This window comes from Xenopus laevis, chromosome 9_10S, assembly GCF_017654675.1.
Source record: "Xenopus laevis strain J_2021 chromosome 9_10S, Xenopus_laevis_v10.1, whole genome shotgun sequence".
NCBI lineage: Eukaryota > Metazoa > Chordata > Amphibia > Anura > Pipidae > Xenopus > Xenopus laevis.
In genome coordinates, this window is record NC_054388.1 from 106,224,203 (window position 1) to 106,238,594 (window position 14,392).

At 43.3% G+C, this 14,392-nt stretch overlaps 1 protein-coding gene across 1 annotated transcript; it reads left to right on the forward strand.

The window, feature by feature from the left end:
- The first annotated feature begins 5,640 nt into the window (after positions 1 to 5,640).
- med9.S (mediator complex subunit 9 S homeolog) lies at positions 5,641 to 13,478 on the forward strand. Its single transcript, XM_018239321.2, has 2 exons — positions 5,641 to 5,838; positions 12,837 to 13,478. Exons 1-2 carry the CDS (start codon positions 5,708 to 5,710, stop codon positions 13,051 to 13,053), a joined length of 348 nt encoding a protein of 115 aa, XP_018094810.1. The 5' UTR covers positions 5,641 to 5,707; the 3' UTR covers positions 13,054 to 13,478.
- The last annotated feature ends 914 nt before the right edge of the window (positions 13,479 to 14,392 follow it).

Here is a 14,392-nt window from a genome sequence, read left to right on the forward strand (position 1 = left end):
CCTACAATACAACTGACAGGGAAGGGGATGGGGTTTGCCTAGGGCAGCATTGGACCTAAATACAACCCTGCTAACCCACCCTCTTGTAGCCCTGATGTCCCCATCTCTAAATGGGGCAGGACAGGGCCCAAGGTATGAATATAAATTAAATATGGCAGCAGTGTTTGACCACTGCAGTTTGTTTGAGAAATCTGAGGAGGAGGAGAGAGGAGGATCCTGAACCATGACCCGCCACAGGTATCAGGTGGCCTGTGCACCACTATTTGCCACCTGCCTAGTGCTACCAATTCCTATTTCTGCAAAGTGAATTCAATCAGAGCAGTAAGAGCAGTCACCAACACTCATAACATTGCCTGCTGAAAGACATTTATTTTTGGTGTTCAAAACTAGACTAAATACATGCACATAAGGGCAGAAGCAGCACCGCAACCCTTTTGGGGCAACTTTTTTGGAAATGTCTCATTCATGGTCCATTGACAGCCCAGTCCCACCCTGTTAAGCCCAGAACACACCCTTGATCCACCAAAGCCCTGGGTGATAATTAAGAGCATTGACATCTCTGCATATTGGGTAACAGCTCATCACTATTTAATGGAGTGGATAAAGGACAAGTAACAGAGCTGCCAATCCACCTGGATTATATGGGATTTACCTGGTTCCTCATAGACATCAATTGCATGAGACATTCAACTGCCACATTGAAGACAGGGAGGGATTTGTTTACTTCTCTGCCAAGTTAAACTTTTTAATTTATTAGAAAAATAGTAGAAATATATTGAATGCTTTACCCCCACTTAAAATGTAACCTGCTCAAATGTATTATTTGGTTTTTCTTTTCTTCCTCTTCCCACTGTTTTGAGTTCATGGCATAAGAACGAACTGTGCAATTTGTAATAAAGGAGCAGAGTCATTTGGGGGATAATTCCATGGAGTATCTAGGCCAGGACAATTAAGGGCCGAGAGCAACAAGTAAGTCTTTACCTTGAAACAAACAAGCTACTTTGTGGTTAACTGAGACTCAGTGAGACGTGGACCCTACGCGGGGGCCCTAGTGGATAATTTCAGGGCTGACACTGACAATATCCTTCCTGTAGTGGCCGATAATTACAGGCATTTCACCACTGTACATTTAGTTCTGCAAATTCCATTCCCCACCACCTTGGAACTGAGTCAGAATCACGACAATCACGCAGAGAGGAAATAACGGCAAGAAACAAACAACTGCTTATTGCTACTTCCAGCAGTCACATGTATTCTGCACCGGAGAAACTAATCAAGCAAATAGGGGGGTGCAATGTAAGGAGGCGTGTGTGCTAGTGCACGGGAAAAGCAAACTCATTTATGCACACTCACATGCCAACAACTCTGGAGTACACAAAAAATGTTATAAACATGCACACTTAATTCACTATTTTGTTAACTTGAAGAAGGAATGCTGCCTCCCTCTGAATGTACCTATATATTTAATGGATGCTTCCCAAATTATGAGGCTGATCTGTATGGAGGGGCTTGGAGCAATGGCAGGAAGGTGAATGTGTATTTGCTGGATATTCTCGGAACTATGGATGATTAACTTATACACCAAGTTTTTTTTCCATATCTATTCCCATTTTATGACCAAGGGTTGGACCTTTGGGGGAGATGAATTGAAAACCTTTAAAAAACACTGAAATAGGGTCATTGCCATGTCTGGGGAAGGCTAAATGCATAGCTTTTTCAGGCCACTATTGATTGACCAGCACTGAACAGAGCACAGTTTACATTCAAGGCTATGGGGGGCTGCTTTGGTCCCACAATTTTGGGCCACTGAAAAATATAGCCCTTAAAGCACCCCAACTAACCCTGTGTGCCACTTACCCATTTTCATTATTGTACCACCCAATCAAAAGAGGATGGAAGGGCACTTTCTGAAAAGAGATCATATAAACTTCTGGATTTAAGAAGAAGAGAAGGCTGATTGAAGGCTGAGATGAATGGAGAGCACGCTGAAGCTATTCCAATCTTCTACAGTTATGAGTAAGCCATCTGAGATATTTTGGAAGAGGCAGGTGTTTGCAGGAAATCACTGATAAATGACCAGTAACACACTTCAGATCACTTCTGTTCTGCGAGAAAGTGTTGAGAAGAAGAGAAGTCAATATTGAACATGTAGACATGCAGTGAGAGAGGTGACCAAAAAGATTTATATAGACAAGGAGTTGAAAGGATTGTTGTTGTTGGCTTAAAGGAGTAACTCTTAGATGTCTTCTACTCATCTTTGCAAGGAATACAACTTTAGGAGTAACACTTAGATGTCTTCTCTTCATCTTTGTTATAAATAAACCTTAGGAGTAACTCTTAGATGTCTCCTACTCATCTTTGTTAGGAATACATCCTTGGAAGTAACTCTTATATGTGTTCTCCTCATTTTTGTTGGGGATACATCCTTAGAAATGTTCTCCTCGTCTTTGATTTAGATAATATGAGTACCATCAACTTAAAAGACAGCTACATTCCCTTATCCCCAGCAATTATGTACAAACAGTGGCTTGGTGATTTTGGCTCCAGGGATAGGAACCCATAGCAACCAATCAAATGTTTCCTTTCAAACAGCAGATCAGTAAGCCCTGCCTGCTTGTTGGTTGCTATGGGTTATTAGACCTGGAGCAAACCTGTTATTACATTCCCTAAATCTCTTGATATTTGCAGCATTTCCCCTTGTCCAAAAACAAAATATAAAGGATCACACAAAATGTACATCAGAGTTGATACTGTTTTCAGTTACTGCGGCAGAAAGTTGTAGGTTAATAGCTCACCTACGGAAACATGTTTTCCTTAAGGTCAGTGTATTGCATCACAGAAGTCCTAGCGCTCTGTAAACAAATTCCTCTATCTACGTATTTCATGTTCTAATGCAGGTCTTGTATCCCCCTGGTATTTGGGGTATGTTGGCAACACACTGGAACAGATAATGAACACAGGTTGGATGCGTGCCAATGCACCACTAGTTTACTTACAGGCCAACTTATAGACTCTGAGAGCAATGGTTACCTACCAAAACTTGTTGGGAGTCACATAATGAAGGTAGTTGAAAGATTAGTTTCCCTTTAAAGGCCCACTAACATTAATAAAACTTAGACAATGCTAGGTTCAGACTGGGCTGGCGGGACACCGGGAAAAAACCTGGTGGGCCCCTGCCGGCCCAGACCTTCTTCCCACAGCCACTGCACTCCCAGACTACCCCGATCGATAACATAAGAGCAGGTAAGCACTGGCGCTGAGGAGCAGTGGAGGTGGTTTGCGGCCTGGCAGGGGGCCGTGTAGGGGATTGGGGGCCCTTGATTTGGCAGCCACAATGGGCCCTGATCCCCCAGTTCAATGCTGGACAATACATACAAAGCATGTCTTGACATTTTGGCATCATATATAATAGCTGTATTCAATAAGTGTCTGTTCTTTTTTGCTGGACCTTTTGGGGCAGATCATGGTAGAGTCCTGCATGGAAATTTTTTTTGAAGGCCGGACCTGGGCCCGCTACCCGACCAAACCCACAACTGCCTTATCCGCAACCTGATCTGCAACCCACTGACGACCATTAAAAAACTTGGTGCACTCCCTGCCCCCGACTTGTGCCTCCCCATTCCCCGCCACTGGTAAAAGAGCGGCTGGAAAGGGGCTTTTCTTGTTAGCTATAGAGGAACCTGCAGTCCAGGCCTCGTATTGTATGGGGGCCCAAAAACCAGGCAACTCTCGGGAAATGCAGGGGAATTGTCAGGTATGGGAACCAAACAGCAGACCCTCTGACAGCCCAGGCCCCCCTGTAGTATGGTAGTTACTGCACATTTAAAGGACAAGTAATAACATTTCATACCTCTCAACTGTCCTGTTTTCAGAGGGACAGTCCCTCCTTTGACAGCTCAACCTGCAGTCCCTCGTTTGTACTGGAAAGTCCTGATTTTCTCTGCACTGAACAGCCAGAAAAAGAAACAATGTTTCTAACTTAATTGGCTTTTGGCAGAGAGCCCAGCTGCAGATAAGATACTTTTGTCACAATTTCGAGATAAGCAAATAAATAATTGTACCAATATAAGATAACAGGTCCCTTGGGAGAAGTTAGACTCACAGCTTAAAGGGCAATTCACCTTCATTAGCAAAACTGTATTAACTGGGAAAAAAAAACATGTTCAAAAATATGTTCAAACTTTCATAACCTGCCAAATTTTGTAACACGACCATGGTAATTAGGGGGTGTGACCACAAAAATGGACATGGTCAGTTGACTTGACTTTCATCTGACCTTGCAAAGCTGGGCCAAGAAGTGGCAATCTGGTAACTACACCCCCATGGTACAAGTACAATAATCAATTATTATTTGATACATATACAATTTGATTATATTTGATACATATACAATTATTTTCTGTGGAAGTCCTGTTTTCCATTGCAGCATGTTTGTCCTCAGGCAGAGCAGACTTATGCTGTTGTCAGGCCCACCCATTCTGTTTAGGGGAGTCATTTATTATACTTTACATTAGGGATGCACCGAATCGGCTGGGCAGAAGGATTAGGCCGAATCCTGCTGAAAAAGGCCGAATCCTGTATTCGGTGCATCCCTACTTTACATATATTGAATAAGCACCTAAAGCTCGCCATAGACGCAAAGATTTCTCTTGACGAACGACCGATTTTAGCGAAGTCCGACCAATCCTTCGAAATTATTGTGCGGTTAGTGGGATTCGAACGATCGTACATCCTATGATTTTTCGGCCGACATCTGTCAGGAAATCGATCAGCCAGGTCAAAAAATCTTTGTCGGTCCCAGTGCAATGTATCTATGTTTGCAGGGCCAAGCAGGCAGCTCCCCTTTGTTTTCCTGGCAAATTGGTCTTTTTAGTTGATGGACAATTCGTACGATCGTTTTGAGATAATCGTGGTCTCAATAAGATCTTTTAAAAATCTCAACATCTATGGCCAGTTTAAGGCCTACATTAGGAATAATTGTCAATAAACATCCCTGTAACTCACAAGCAGCGGTGAGTCCATTTGCATACCTCCCAACTGTCCCTTTTTCGGAGGAACAGTCCCTCTTTTGACAGTTCAACCCGCAGTCCCTCATTTGTACTGGAAAGTCCCTCTTTTCTCTGCACTGAACAGCCAGAAAAACAAACAAAGTTTCTCACTTAATTGGCTTTTAGCAGAGAGCCCAGAACAGCTAGCAGGTGCAAATAAGATACTTTGTAACAATTTTGAGACACAAAAACACAGTTTAGATAAGGAGAAATATTTTCAAACTTTCATAACCTGCCAAATTTTGTAAAATGAACATGGTAATTAGGGGGTGTGGCCACATAAAGGGGTGTGGTCAAAAAATTGCTGCGCTACGTGCGGAAAAAACATTTTTGTCCCTCTTTTTACTTCCAAAATGTTGAGAGGTATGCATTTGGTCACACACTATCCCATAATGCAACTGAGTTGTTTGAATGACAAGTAGTGACTTCTTTCTTATTAGCATTCCTGTGCGTCTGGACGACCCAAAGTTTCAGTTCCACCTCCACACCCACAACACACAATAGAACCAATTGGCAATCACTGCAGTCGCAGCGGGCCATTCTATTGGTCGTCACGTGAGCCGCGGTCGCGTTAGTGACGTCATTACGAAACCGCTGCATTGGTCTAGCGTCGCTGGGTTTGTGACGCGGGATCTTTGCGCCCAGGAAAGCGAGAGAGTATGGCTACCGGCGGCACCGTGAGACCGGCTGAGGAGCCTGAGGAGGAAGAAGAGGAGGAGGATGAAGCAGCCGAAGAGGCGGAGGAAGAGGAGTATACCTTTCTACCCTTGGTGCACGACATTATTAAATGGTACAGTCTGGTGGGAAGTGAGAGCTGTCAGTAACCAAATGGTACAATCTGGTTTGGAGGGAGAGCTGCCAGTAACCAAATGGTACAGTCTGGTGGGAAGGGAGAGCTGCCAGTAACCAAATGGTACAGTCTGGTTTGGAGGGAGAGCTGCCAGTAACCAAAGGGTACAGTCTGGTTTGGAGGGAGAGCTGTCAGTAACCAAATGGTACAATCTGGTTTGGAGGGAGAGCTGCCAGTAACCAAATGGTACAGTCTGGTGGGAAGGGAGAGCTGCCAGTAACCAAATGGTACAGTCTGGTTTGGAGGGAGAGCTGCCAGTAACCAAAGGGTACAGTCTGGTTTGGAGGGAGAGCTGCCAGTAACCAAATGGTACAGTCTGGTTTGGAGGGAGAGCTGCCAGTAACCAAATGGTACAGTCTGGTTTGGAGGGAGAGCTGCCAGTAACCAAATGGTACAGTCTGGTTTGGAGGGAGAGCTGCCAGTAACCAAATGGTACAGTCTGGTTTGGAGGGAGAGCTGCCAGTAACCAAATGGTACAGTCTGGTTTGGAGGGAGAGCTGCCAGTAACTATGGTGCTGAATAAACCAACCTCCTTTCCATTATCCTTCTCCTTTACAGTTATTTGTAATTGTAGTTGCAGCTGGAAATACTTTACCTGTCCCTTTCTGCACTGCTGCTTCTGACTCTCGAAATAATGTAGCAAGGGCCAGCCCTCTAACAGCACTGAGCCTCATTCTTGCCGGCTGCTTCACCGGGCTCTTTCAGTAGTGGGAACCATCAAGAAACAAAGTAGTAGAGCCGAAGTCAGATGTTAAAAGGTTTAAAGCTTACATTATATTTTTCAGAACTAAGAACCAAGGCCTGACGTGTTTTGTGTCTACCAGGGACACTTAGTCATAGGCTAAACCAGGGTTGCCAGGTCTAATTCTCAAAAACAGCCAAAGGCAGCTAAAAAAACTGTCCAAAAGTAGCCCAAAAATAGCACAATAGGTGCAGTGAAAAAAAAAAGTCGAATTACTCCTTTTTCAAATTTTCACTGTTTTGCAGTTTTTTTCCATGAAGCAAAATGGGACAGATCCACCCCAACTACAGAGGGGGGCCCCAGGAGCTATAGGGGCCCGTAATACAGATGCAATTTTAATAAATATTGGTAAAACAGCTCAACCTCTAGACATTTTGGTGGCCACAGGGTTGCCACCTGGCCGGTAAAAATGATGGTTGATCCCAATGTTATTAATAGAGAAAAAAGATAAATATATAGGAAGGCTGGTATTTTTTTCCAGAAAAGGTGGCCAGCAGATTTTTGCCCTAAAATTGTCTGAAATTGAGGAGTCACCTGAAAATGTTAGAATACTTAAGAGTCATGGGAGACTGGGGTACAGAGCCCAAAATCTAAATTACTCCCGACTTCTCTACAAGTGAGTCCCGTTGCATGCTGGGTATTCTTACATTGAACTTGGCAGTTGGCAAATTGTTAAACAAAAACTACATTACCCAACATGCATTGGGAGACACAGGCTTGGCACATTAGAGCAAGAAAAAACTTTGGTTGTTTTCCAAATCCGTACCTTGGCTAGTTTATACTTTCAAAACCCGCCTAGCCTTTAAATTAGTAGCCCAATTAGGTGTCACGCCATGTATTTCAGGGTATCTCCAAGAGAGTAGCAGCTCCATCCAAATCAGCTTAATAGTAAACTCTGGAGAACCACAGCGATTTCAGTGTATTTTTATGTCTCACTGGAAATAAAAGTGAGAAATAAAAATACACTGAAATCGCTGTGGTTCTCCAGAGTTTACTATTAAGCCAATTCGGCTGGAAACCCTCCAGCCTGGCAACCCTGGGCTAAACATTGAATACAACATACAGGGTATTTAAAAGAGAAGAAGCCAATGGGAAATAGATACGTGGAGCTACCCGCTGCGCCAATCCAAAATGTTATTCGACTCCAATAGAACACCCCCCCAAGGCTAAGATTACAATAATTGACTTAATTAAGGCATACAAAGTAAATATATCAAACAAGAGAAAAAAAAGACTATTATACATAACGAGATGTCTAAATTTAAAGTGAAAGGCTGTCTCATACCTAAATAAAATATCCATCGGGTTTCTGCTCTTAGTAATAGTCATTTTTTTTCTCTTAATCTTAGCCTTCGGGGTGTGTTTAATGTGTTCCATTGGATTCTAATGACTCTTTTTCGATTGCGCACTGGGTAGCTCCACCTACCTATTTCCCATTGGCTTCTTCTCTTTTAAATACCCCGTTTGTTGTATTCAATGTTTATCTTATGACTGTGTCCCTGGTAGACACGAAACGCGTCAGTCCTTGGTTCTTAATTTTGGAAAATAAAATGTAAGCGTTTAACCTTTTACCATCTGACTTCGGCTCTACTACTTTGTGGGACCAGGCTTGTGCCAGACACCTTTGATGTTTGTTGGTGTTTGCTCCCTTTGTTGAAGGTCTGGGGCTTGTGCACCTGGGCCCACCATACACAGTGGTAAGCTTATCTTATGTACTCAATACTTTACATACACTGGTTCTTTATTTGTATAAGTAGTTGGAACCAGCAGTGCAGAGAGTTACAGACAGCAGTGTTTATGGATACCAATATAGATCTATTTTACCTCATTCTTTGTGTGGAAGCCACTTCCAAGTCCTTTATTTCTCTTTTTTTTGGAGCCACCAGCAGAAGCTCTATGTTGCTTTATAGCAGGGACACTAGCCATATGCTGAGGATCAAAGCCAGTGTCCCACGACTGGACTATTAAAGGCTTATTTACTATAAACTGCTCTTTGGCATGTCTGTGGGCAGATTTAAATCAGGGTCCCCAACCACCGGGCTGCGGTCTCTGCCGAACCGGGCCTCCTCTGGTCCTGGCTGCAGTCTGTAATAGCTGCAAAAACAATTAAAAAGGCCCCAATTACATGCAATCTCAGCTCTCTGATGCGCCATCGCCATGCAAAGCCCAGGAAACTTTCTACTGATCGCGACAAGGACCAAAATACTGTTGGGACAGAGTTTTTTTGGTAAATCTGAAATGCACCCGCGCATCAACTCCCACCCAGGCCTCGGAAAAATTTTTGCTTTAAGGGGAGACATTGTGTGTAAAAAATAAGAACGTACAGTGCATTATACTCATTTAGATATAGAAGAATTGTGCTTAAATATGTAGTGTTTCAGGCTGATTTATTAAATATTTCTGCAAAAACCCTAATAATCCCTCCCTTCTTTTCCACTTCCTGCTCCCTGAATTCCCAGGCTGTGCGGGGGAGCTGGCGGCTCTCAGCTCACTGCACTGTAGGACAGGAACCAATCAGCAGCTAGCAGGACCTGATAGGGAACTGAAGCCTAGCTTTGTTTGTGTGACTGCAGGGCTGTGATTGGCTGTCCCCCTCCTACTGTGTTTCTGGCAGGGACCGTTAGGACACGCCCCCCCCTCATTTGAAAGAGGGCCCAGGGAACATCTATAGGGAGCTCTAATAAAGGGGTTATTTTTAAAGATAATATGAATTTTTAGCACCATGTAAAAGCAACAGCATATATTACTTATAATTGCCTACAAAATTAGGGTTTTTCTTTATCCTATATGTCTCCTTTAAACTGGTCCATGGCGCAAAAAAAGGTTGGGGACCGATGATTAAAGGTTAATAAGTGAAACTGTGCCATGTAGCAGATCACTCTTGCCCCAATGGAAACCCCAGATATGACTTGCTTGAGACCGTGCTACTACTAGCACCTACTTCCTGTTGCTACTACTAAACCCATGTGCTTGCTGAGAATAGAGTATTTGACTTGCTGAACCCACCCTTGCCCAAACCCAGTCTGTCCCTATGTGTTCATGTGGCTCATAAACTCATGCCCGTGTGATGTCACTAGAGGGGTGGGACTGGTAAGGGGTGAAGATTATAAATGAAATAGCCAGCAAAAGTCAGATGTAGGTGAGCCTAGTGGGGATGACTGAAGGGGCTGGAACAGGGAGTCACTTCACACTGGCCAGAATCGATCCTGCTAGGTAATTGGTTGAACCTTCTTGAACCACAGGTTTTGGGTGGGTCCACTCCATGAATCCCGTGGTAAATGTAAGCTTGCTAATAGTTGAAGTGGTGTTCTCCTAGCTTTAGGAACCTGCAGACCGTGCATAGTCGAATGGCATGGCTCATCGTCCATTAACACTGATAATGAATAGACCGAACATCAATAAAGTGTCTGACTTTGCAAGGAATTTTATCTCTCCCACATCAACTGCAGATGCTGGGCTTTGTAGTTCAATAACAGCCATGGGAGCCCACGATAAGATCCTTAGATAAAACAACTTTACTGACCTTATAAGTACAGCATCAAGTTATTCCTCTTGTGTCCTCATCACTGCTCCCATCTCTGCTTCTGCTGCTGAATCACCCCAATTCCTCGCTCGAGTGCACTCCCAGGCACAATATAAGTATCTCCTAGTGATCAGCGCGTATGTTGGTTTCTATAAACAGGAAGCTCATTTCACCCTTTCCACTGGCTTTCCGATTAAAGGGGAACTACCTGCTTCTTTATGTTTTGGGGTTCTGTACTAACCCAAGCTGACCATAGCCCTTTAGGAGTGAATTTCTGTGCCCCCAGAAGATGCCCCAAGTAACATAGTAAGTTAGGTTGAAAAAAATACAGAATTCTATCAAGTTCAACCTTCAGTCTATATATAACCTGCCTAACTGCCAGTTGATCCAGAGGAAGGCGAAAAAACCCATTTGAACTTTCTCCAATTTGCCTCAGAGGGGAAAAATTCCTTCCTGACTCCCTTCCCACTGTGGATAAGTGCAATAAATGAAAGCCTAATTACTTTGCTTTGCTGTTGGAAAGTGACAGTACAGACAAGGTATGTTGTCCCTCGTGTAAATATCTAATTAGGCCTCACTTTCCCACCGAGCCATTAAAGTGATGCTAATTGCAGCCGGCAGCAATCTGTATGTACAAGGGGAAAAAAAGTGTAGGCAGATTTAACTTTATAGCACAAAATAAGTTCAGCACATCGACGCTCAGCCGGAGAAATTTCAGAGACGGAAAAACTTCATCCAAAAACGGCTTTAATATAGCAAACAATGTGATTTAGTGGCAATGTCCGTGCAAATCAGCCTACGCGTTTCGTGCGCACAGTGGCACTTCTTCAGAGCTCTGAAGAAGTGCCGTTGTTTGTGGGCACGAAACGCGTAGGCTGATTAATATTTTCGTGTTTTGTGCCCACAAACGGCACTTCTTCAGAGCTCTGAAGAAGTGCCTTTTTTGTGTGGGCACGAAACGCGTAGGATGATTTTCCCGCATTTGCATTCTATAGATTTACCCTTATAACTGCAATGACGCAATAGATACGGACGCTGCTCTTGGCTGTCACTTGGGTGTTACGAAGTTCATTCCTGTGCTGAACTGTTGCCCCAAATACACGTATGTCCCGCTGCGCCCGGAAATACAACAGAACGGTGGCACGTTGACTGCAGTGCAGCAACAGGTGACTGAAATGATATGTATCAGGCAGTAAATGAATACGAGTCCCAGAAAGCAGCGAATAAGTCCCCTTTGCGTAGGCCTCACATGAATGCATATGAAAGCAATATCCTCCATCTGGCCGTGGATTTCCATTCAAGCCCTGTGTTTACCCTACTCCGGATCAGAGCTAGCAAAGAAAACAACTACGTTTACTTAGGGGCAGCTTTACCCCAGGGCTGGTTAATCTCTGGAGATGCTGTTCTGGCCGTGACTGTTCTGTTCCTGTAAACGACCCACATTGTATTTTACAATGGTTTTGAAAGACTACATTTGTAACCTTACAGTGAGCAATCCCATGTTATCTTGCGATATCCGTTCATAGCGTGTCGGGGCTTACTGGAAAGAGAACGTCTACAGAAGGGCTTTTAGGCCTAGACACAAGGAGATTAGTTGCCCCCGCAATTAAACTGCTCTTCTGTTGGCCGCTGATCTCCAAATTCTGTTTAATGTAAATTGCTAGTACAAAAAAAAACCATATGCTTCAGCTTTCCAAAGTCGCCTCATGTGTGAGTGGCCTTTAATATCCTTATTGTAGAGACGTGTTGTATTAAAGGAAAACTATACCCCTCAAACAATGTAGGTCTCTATAAAAAGATATTGCATAAAACAACTCATATGTAAAACCCTGGTTCATGTAAATAAACCATTTTCTTAATAATATACTTTTTTAGTAGTTTATGCCATTGGGTAATCATAAATAGAAAATTCCCATTTTAAAAAATAAGGGCCGCCCCCTGAGATCGTATGATTCACGGTGCACAAACCATACATGTTAGGTCACATGAGCCAATTAACAGACAGAGTTGTGTCATTTGCTTCCACAGTTAGAGCTGCAGTATTTCTGGTCAGGTGATCTCTGAGGCAGCACACAGACCATCACTAAATGGTGGTTCAAGGCAAGAGATGAAAGGGCAATATTTATTTAAATATATATACCAGTTTGATAAGATTCTTTAATATGCCACTTAATTTGATATAAACTATCCGTTGCTCAAGTATTCATTTTGGGGGTATAGTTTTCCTTTAATGGAGAAGGAAAGTTACCAAAGCAGTTTATTGCCAATAGATAAGCCACAATAGTGCAAGCTAGAACACAATATTTATTCTGCAGAATGCTTTACCATACCTGAGTAAACAGCTGTAGAAACTCTCCCTGTTTGTTTAGGATAGCAGCTGCCATATTAGCTAGGTGTGACATCACTCCTTGCCTGAGTCTCTCCATGCTCACTCGTCGCTCTGGGCTCAGATTACAGCGGGGGGGGGGGGAGAGGAGCAAACTGAGCATGCTCAAGCCCTAGCCCTGGAGGTTAAAGCTGAAAACAGGAAGTCTGATACAGAAGGAAAGAAATTCGGTGTCTCTTGACAGAGAGCATTACTTTGAGGGTTTACTGGTGTATTTGTATAGATCTTTCTGATAAAACTTACTTGATTTTAGCCTTTCCTTCTCCTTTAACTGATCTCCTCCCTAGCATGGACAAAGACAGCCAGGACGTTTACCAGGAGCTCAACGACTTAAAGGACAAGTTCCAAGCCATGCGGAAGCTGCTCGGCAATATGCCCGGCATTGTCATGAGCCCAGCAGAGCAACAGCAGCACCTCCAGAACCTGAGGGAACAGGTACAGACCAAGAATGAACTGCTTCAGAAGTACAAGAGCCTCTGCATGTTTGAGATACCAAAAGAGTAGGTTGAGTAAACACGGCTGCTGTGGCTAGTGGGAGGTTCTGCCAAACCCAACATGGCCTCCAGCATTCAACCAATAAGTGCACTGGGTGTACAAATATGGAGGAAGCCATTGCAATACCTACACTGGCATTTGCCCTTGTGAACTACTGCTGGACTCGCACAAAGGGTATTCCTAATGGATTTTATATTAAACGGCTATGTGGTTGCTAGGCTGAGTGCCTCAATAGCAACCAGGCAGTGTTGTGAAAGATTCAGGTAAATAGGGGCAAGTATGAACATATTACCTCCATCTACAACATATGAAATCTTTCATGTAATAGTTAACTTCCCCTTTAGATATATGTATATATGTATTAAATACATATGTGGGTAGAATTTTTTTATCATTCAGTATACGTATCTGTCCATAAAGTTTATTTCACTGGACTATTTATTGTACTGGAAGTTTCTCTGGCACATGAATTGTGGGTGCTGATGACTTGCTAGAGTTCATTAAGGTTGTAACGCAGAGCAATTAGCAGGAGCTGAAATGAAGTGTGGGCGTTCCACTCATTAGCACCACAGGCACGAAATAGGTTTCTTAAAGGTAACACAGTCCTAGAGTTAGGGATGCACCTAATCCAGGATTCGGTTTGGGATTTGGCCAGGATTCGGCCTTTTTAAGCAGGATTTGGATTGGCTGGAAATTCGGCGTATGCAAATTAGGGGCAGGGAGGGAAATCTCATGAGTTTTTGTCACAAAACAAGGAACTAAAAAACGGTTTCCCACCCCAATTTGCATACACAAATTAGGATTTGGTTCAGTATTCGGCCGAATCTTTTGCGAAGGATTCTGGGGGGTTCGGGCGAATTCAAAATAGTTGATTCTTTTTGTGGTTTTTGAGTTATTTAGCTTTTTATTCAGCAGCTCTCCAGTTTGTAATTTCAGCCATCTGGTTGCTAGGGTCCAAATTACTAGGGATGCACCGAATCCAATATTTTGGATTTGGCCAAACCCCCGAATCCTTCGCAAAAGATTTGGCTGAATGCCGAATACCAATCCGAATCCTAATTTGCATATGCAAATTAGGGGTGGGAAGGGGAAAACATTTTTTACTTCCAATTTCCCTCCCCAATTAGGATTCAGACTCTGTTCGGCCGGGCAGAAGGATACGGCCAAATCCAAATCGTGCTGAAAAAGGCAGAATCCTGAACAAAATCCTGGATTTGGTTTATCCCCACAAATTCCCCTAGCAACCATGCATTGATATGAATAAGAGACTGGAATATAAATAGGAAAGGCCCTGAAAATAAAGATGAATAATAAAAAGTAGCCTTGAAGAGCATTTTTTTAGATGGGG

Coding starts and splice junctions, on each gene's coding strand:
- med9.S (XM_018239321.2), top strand. CDS start 5,708: ATGGCTACCGGCGGCACCGTGAGACCGGCTGAGGAGCCTGAGGAGGAA. Junction 5,839..12,836: donor GTGCACGACATTATTAAATG/GTACAGTCTGGT, acceptor TCTCCTCCCTAG/CATGGACAAAGACAGCCAGG.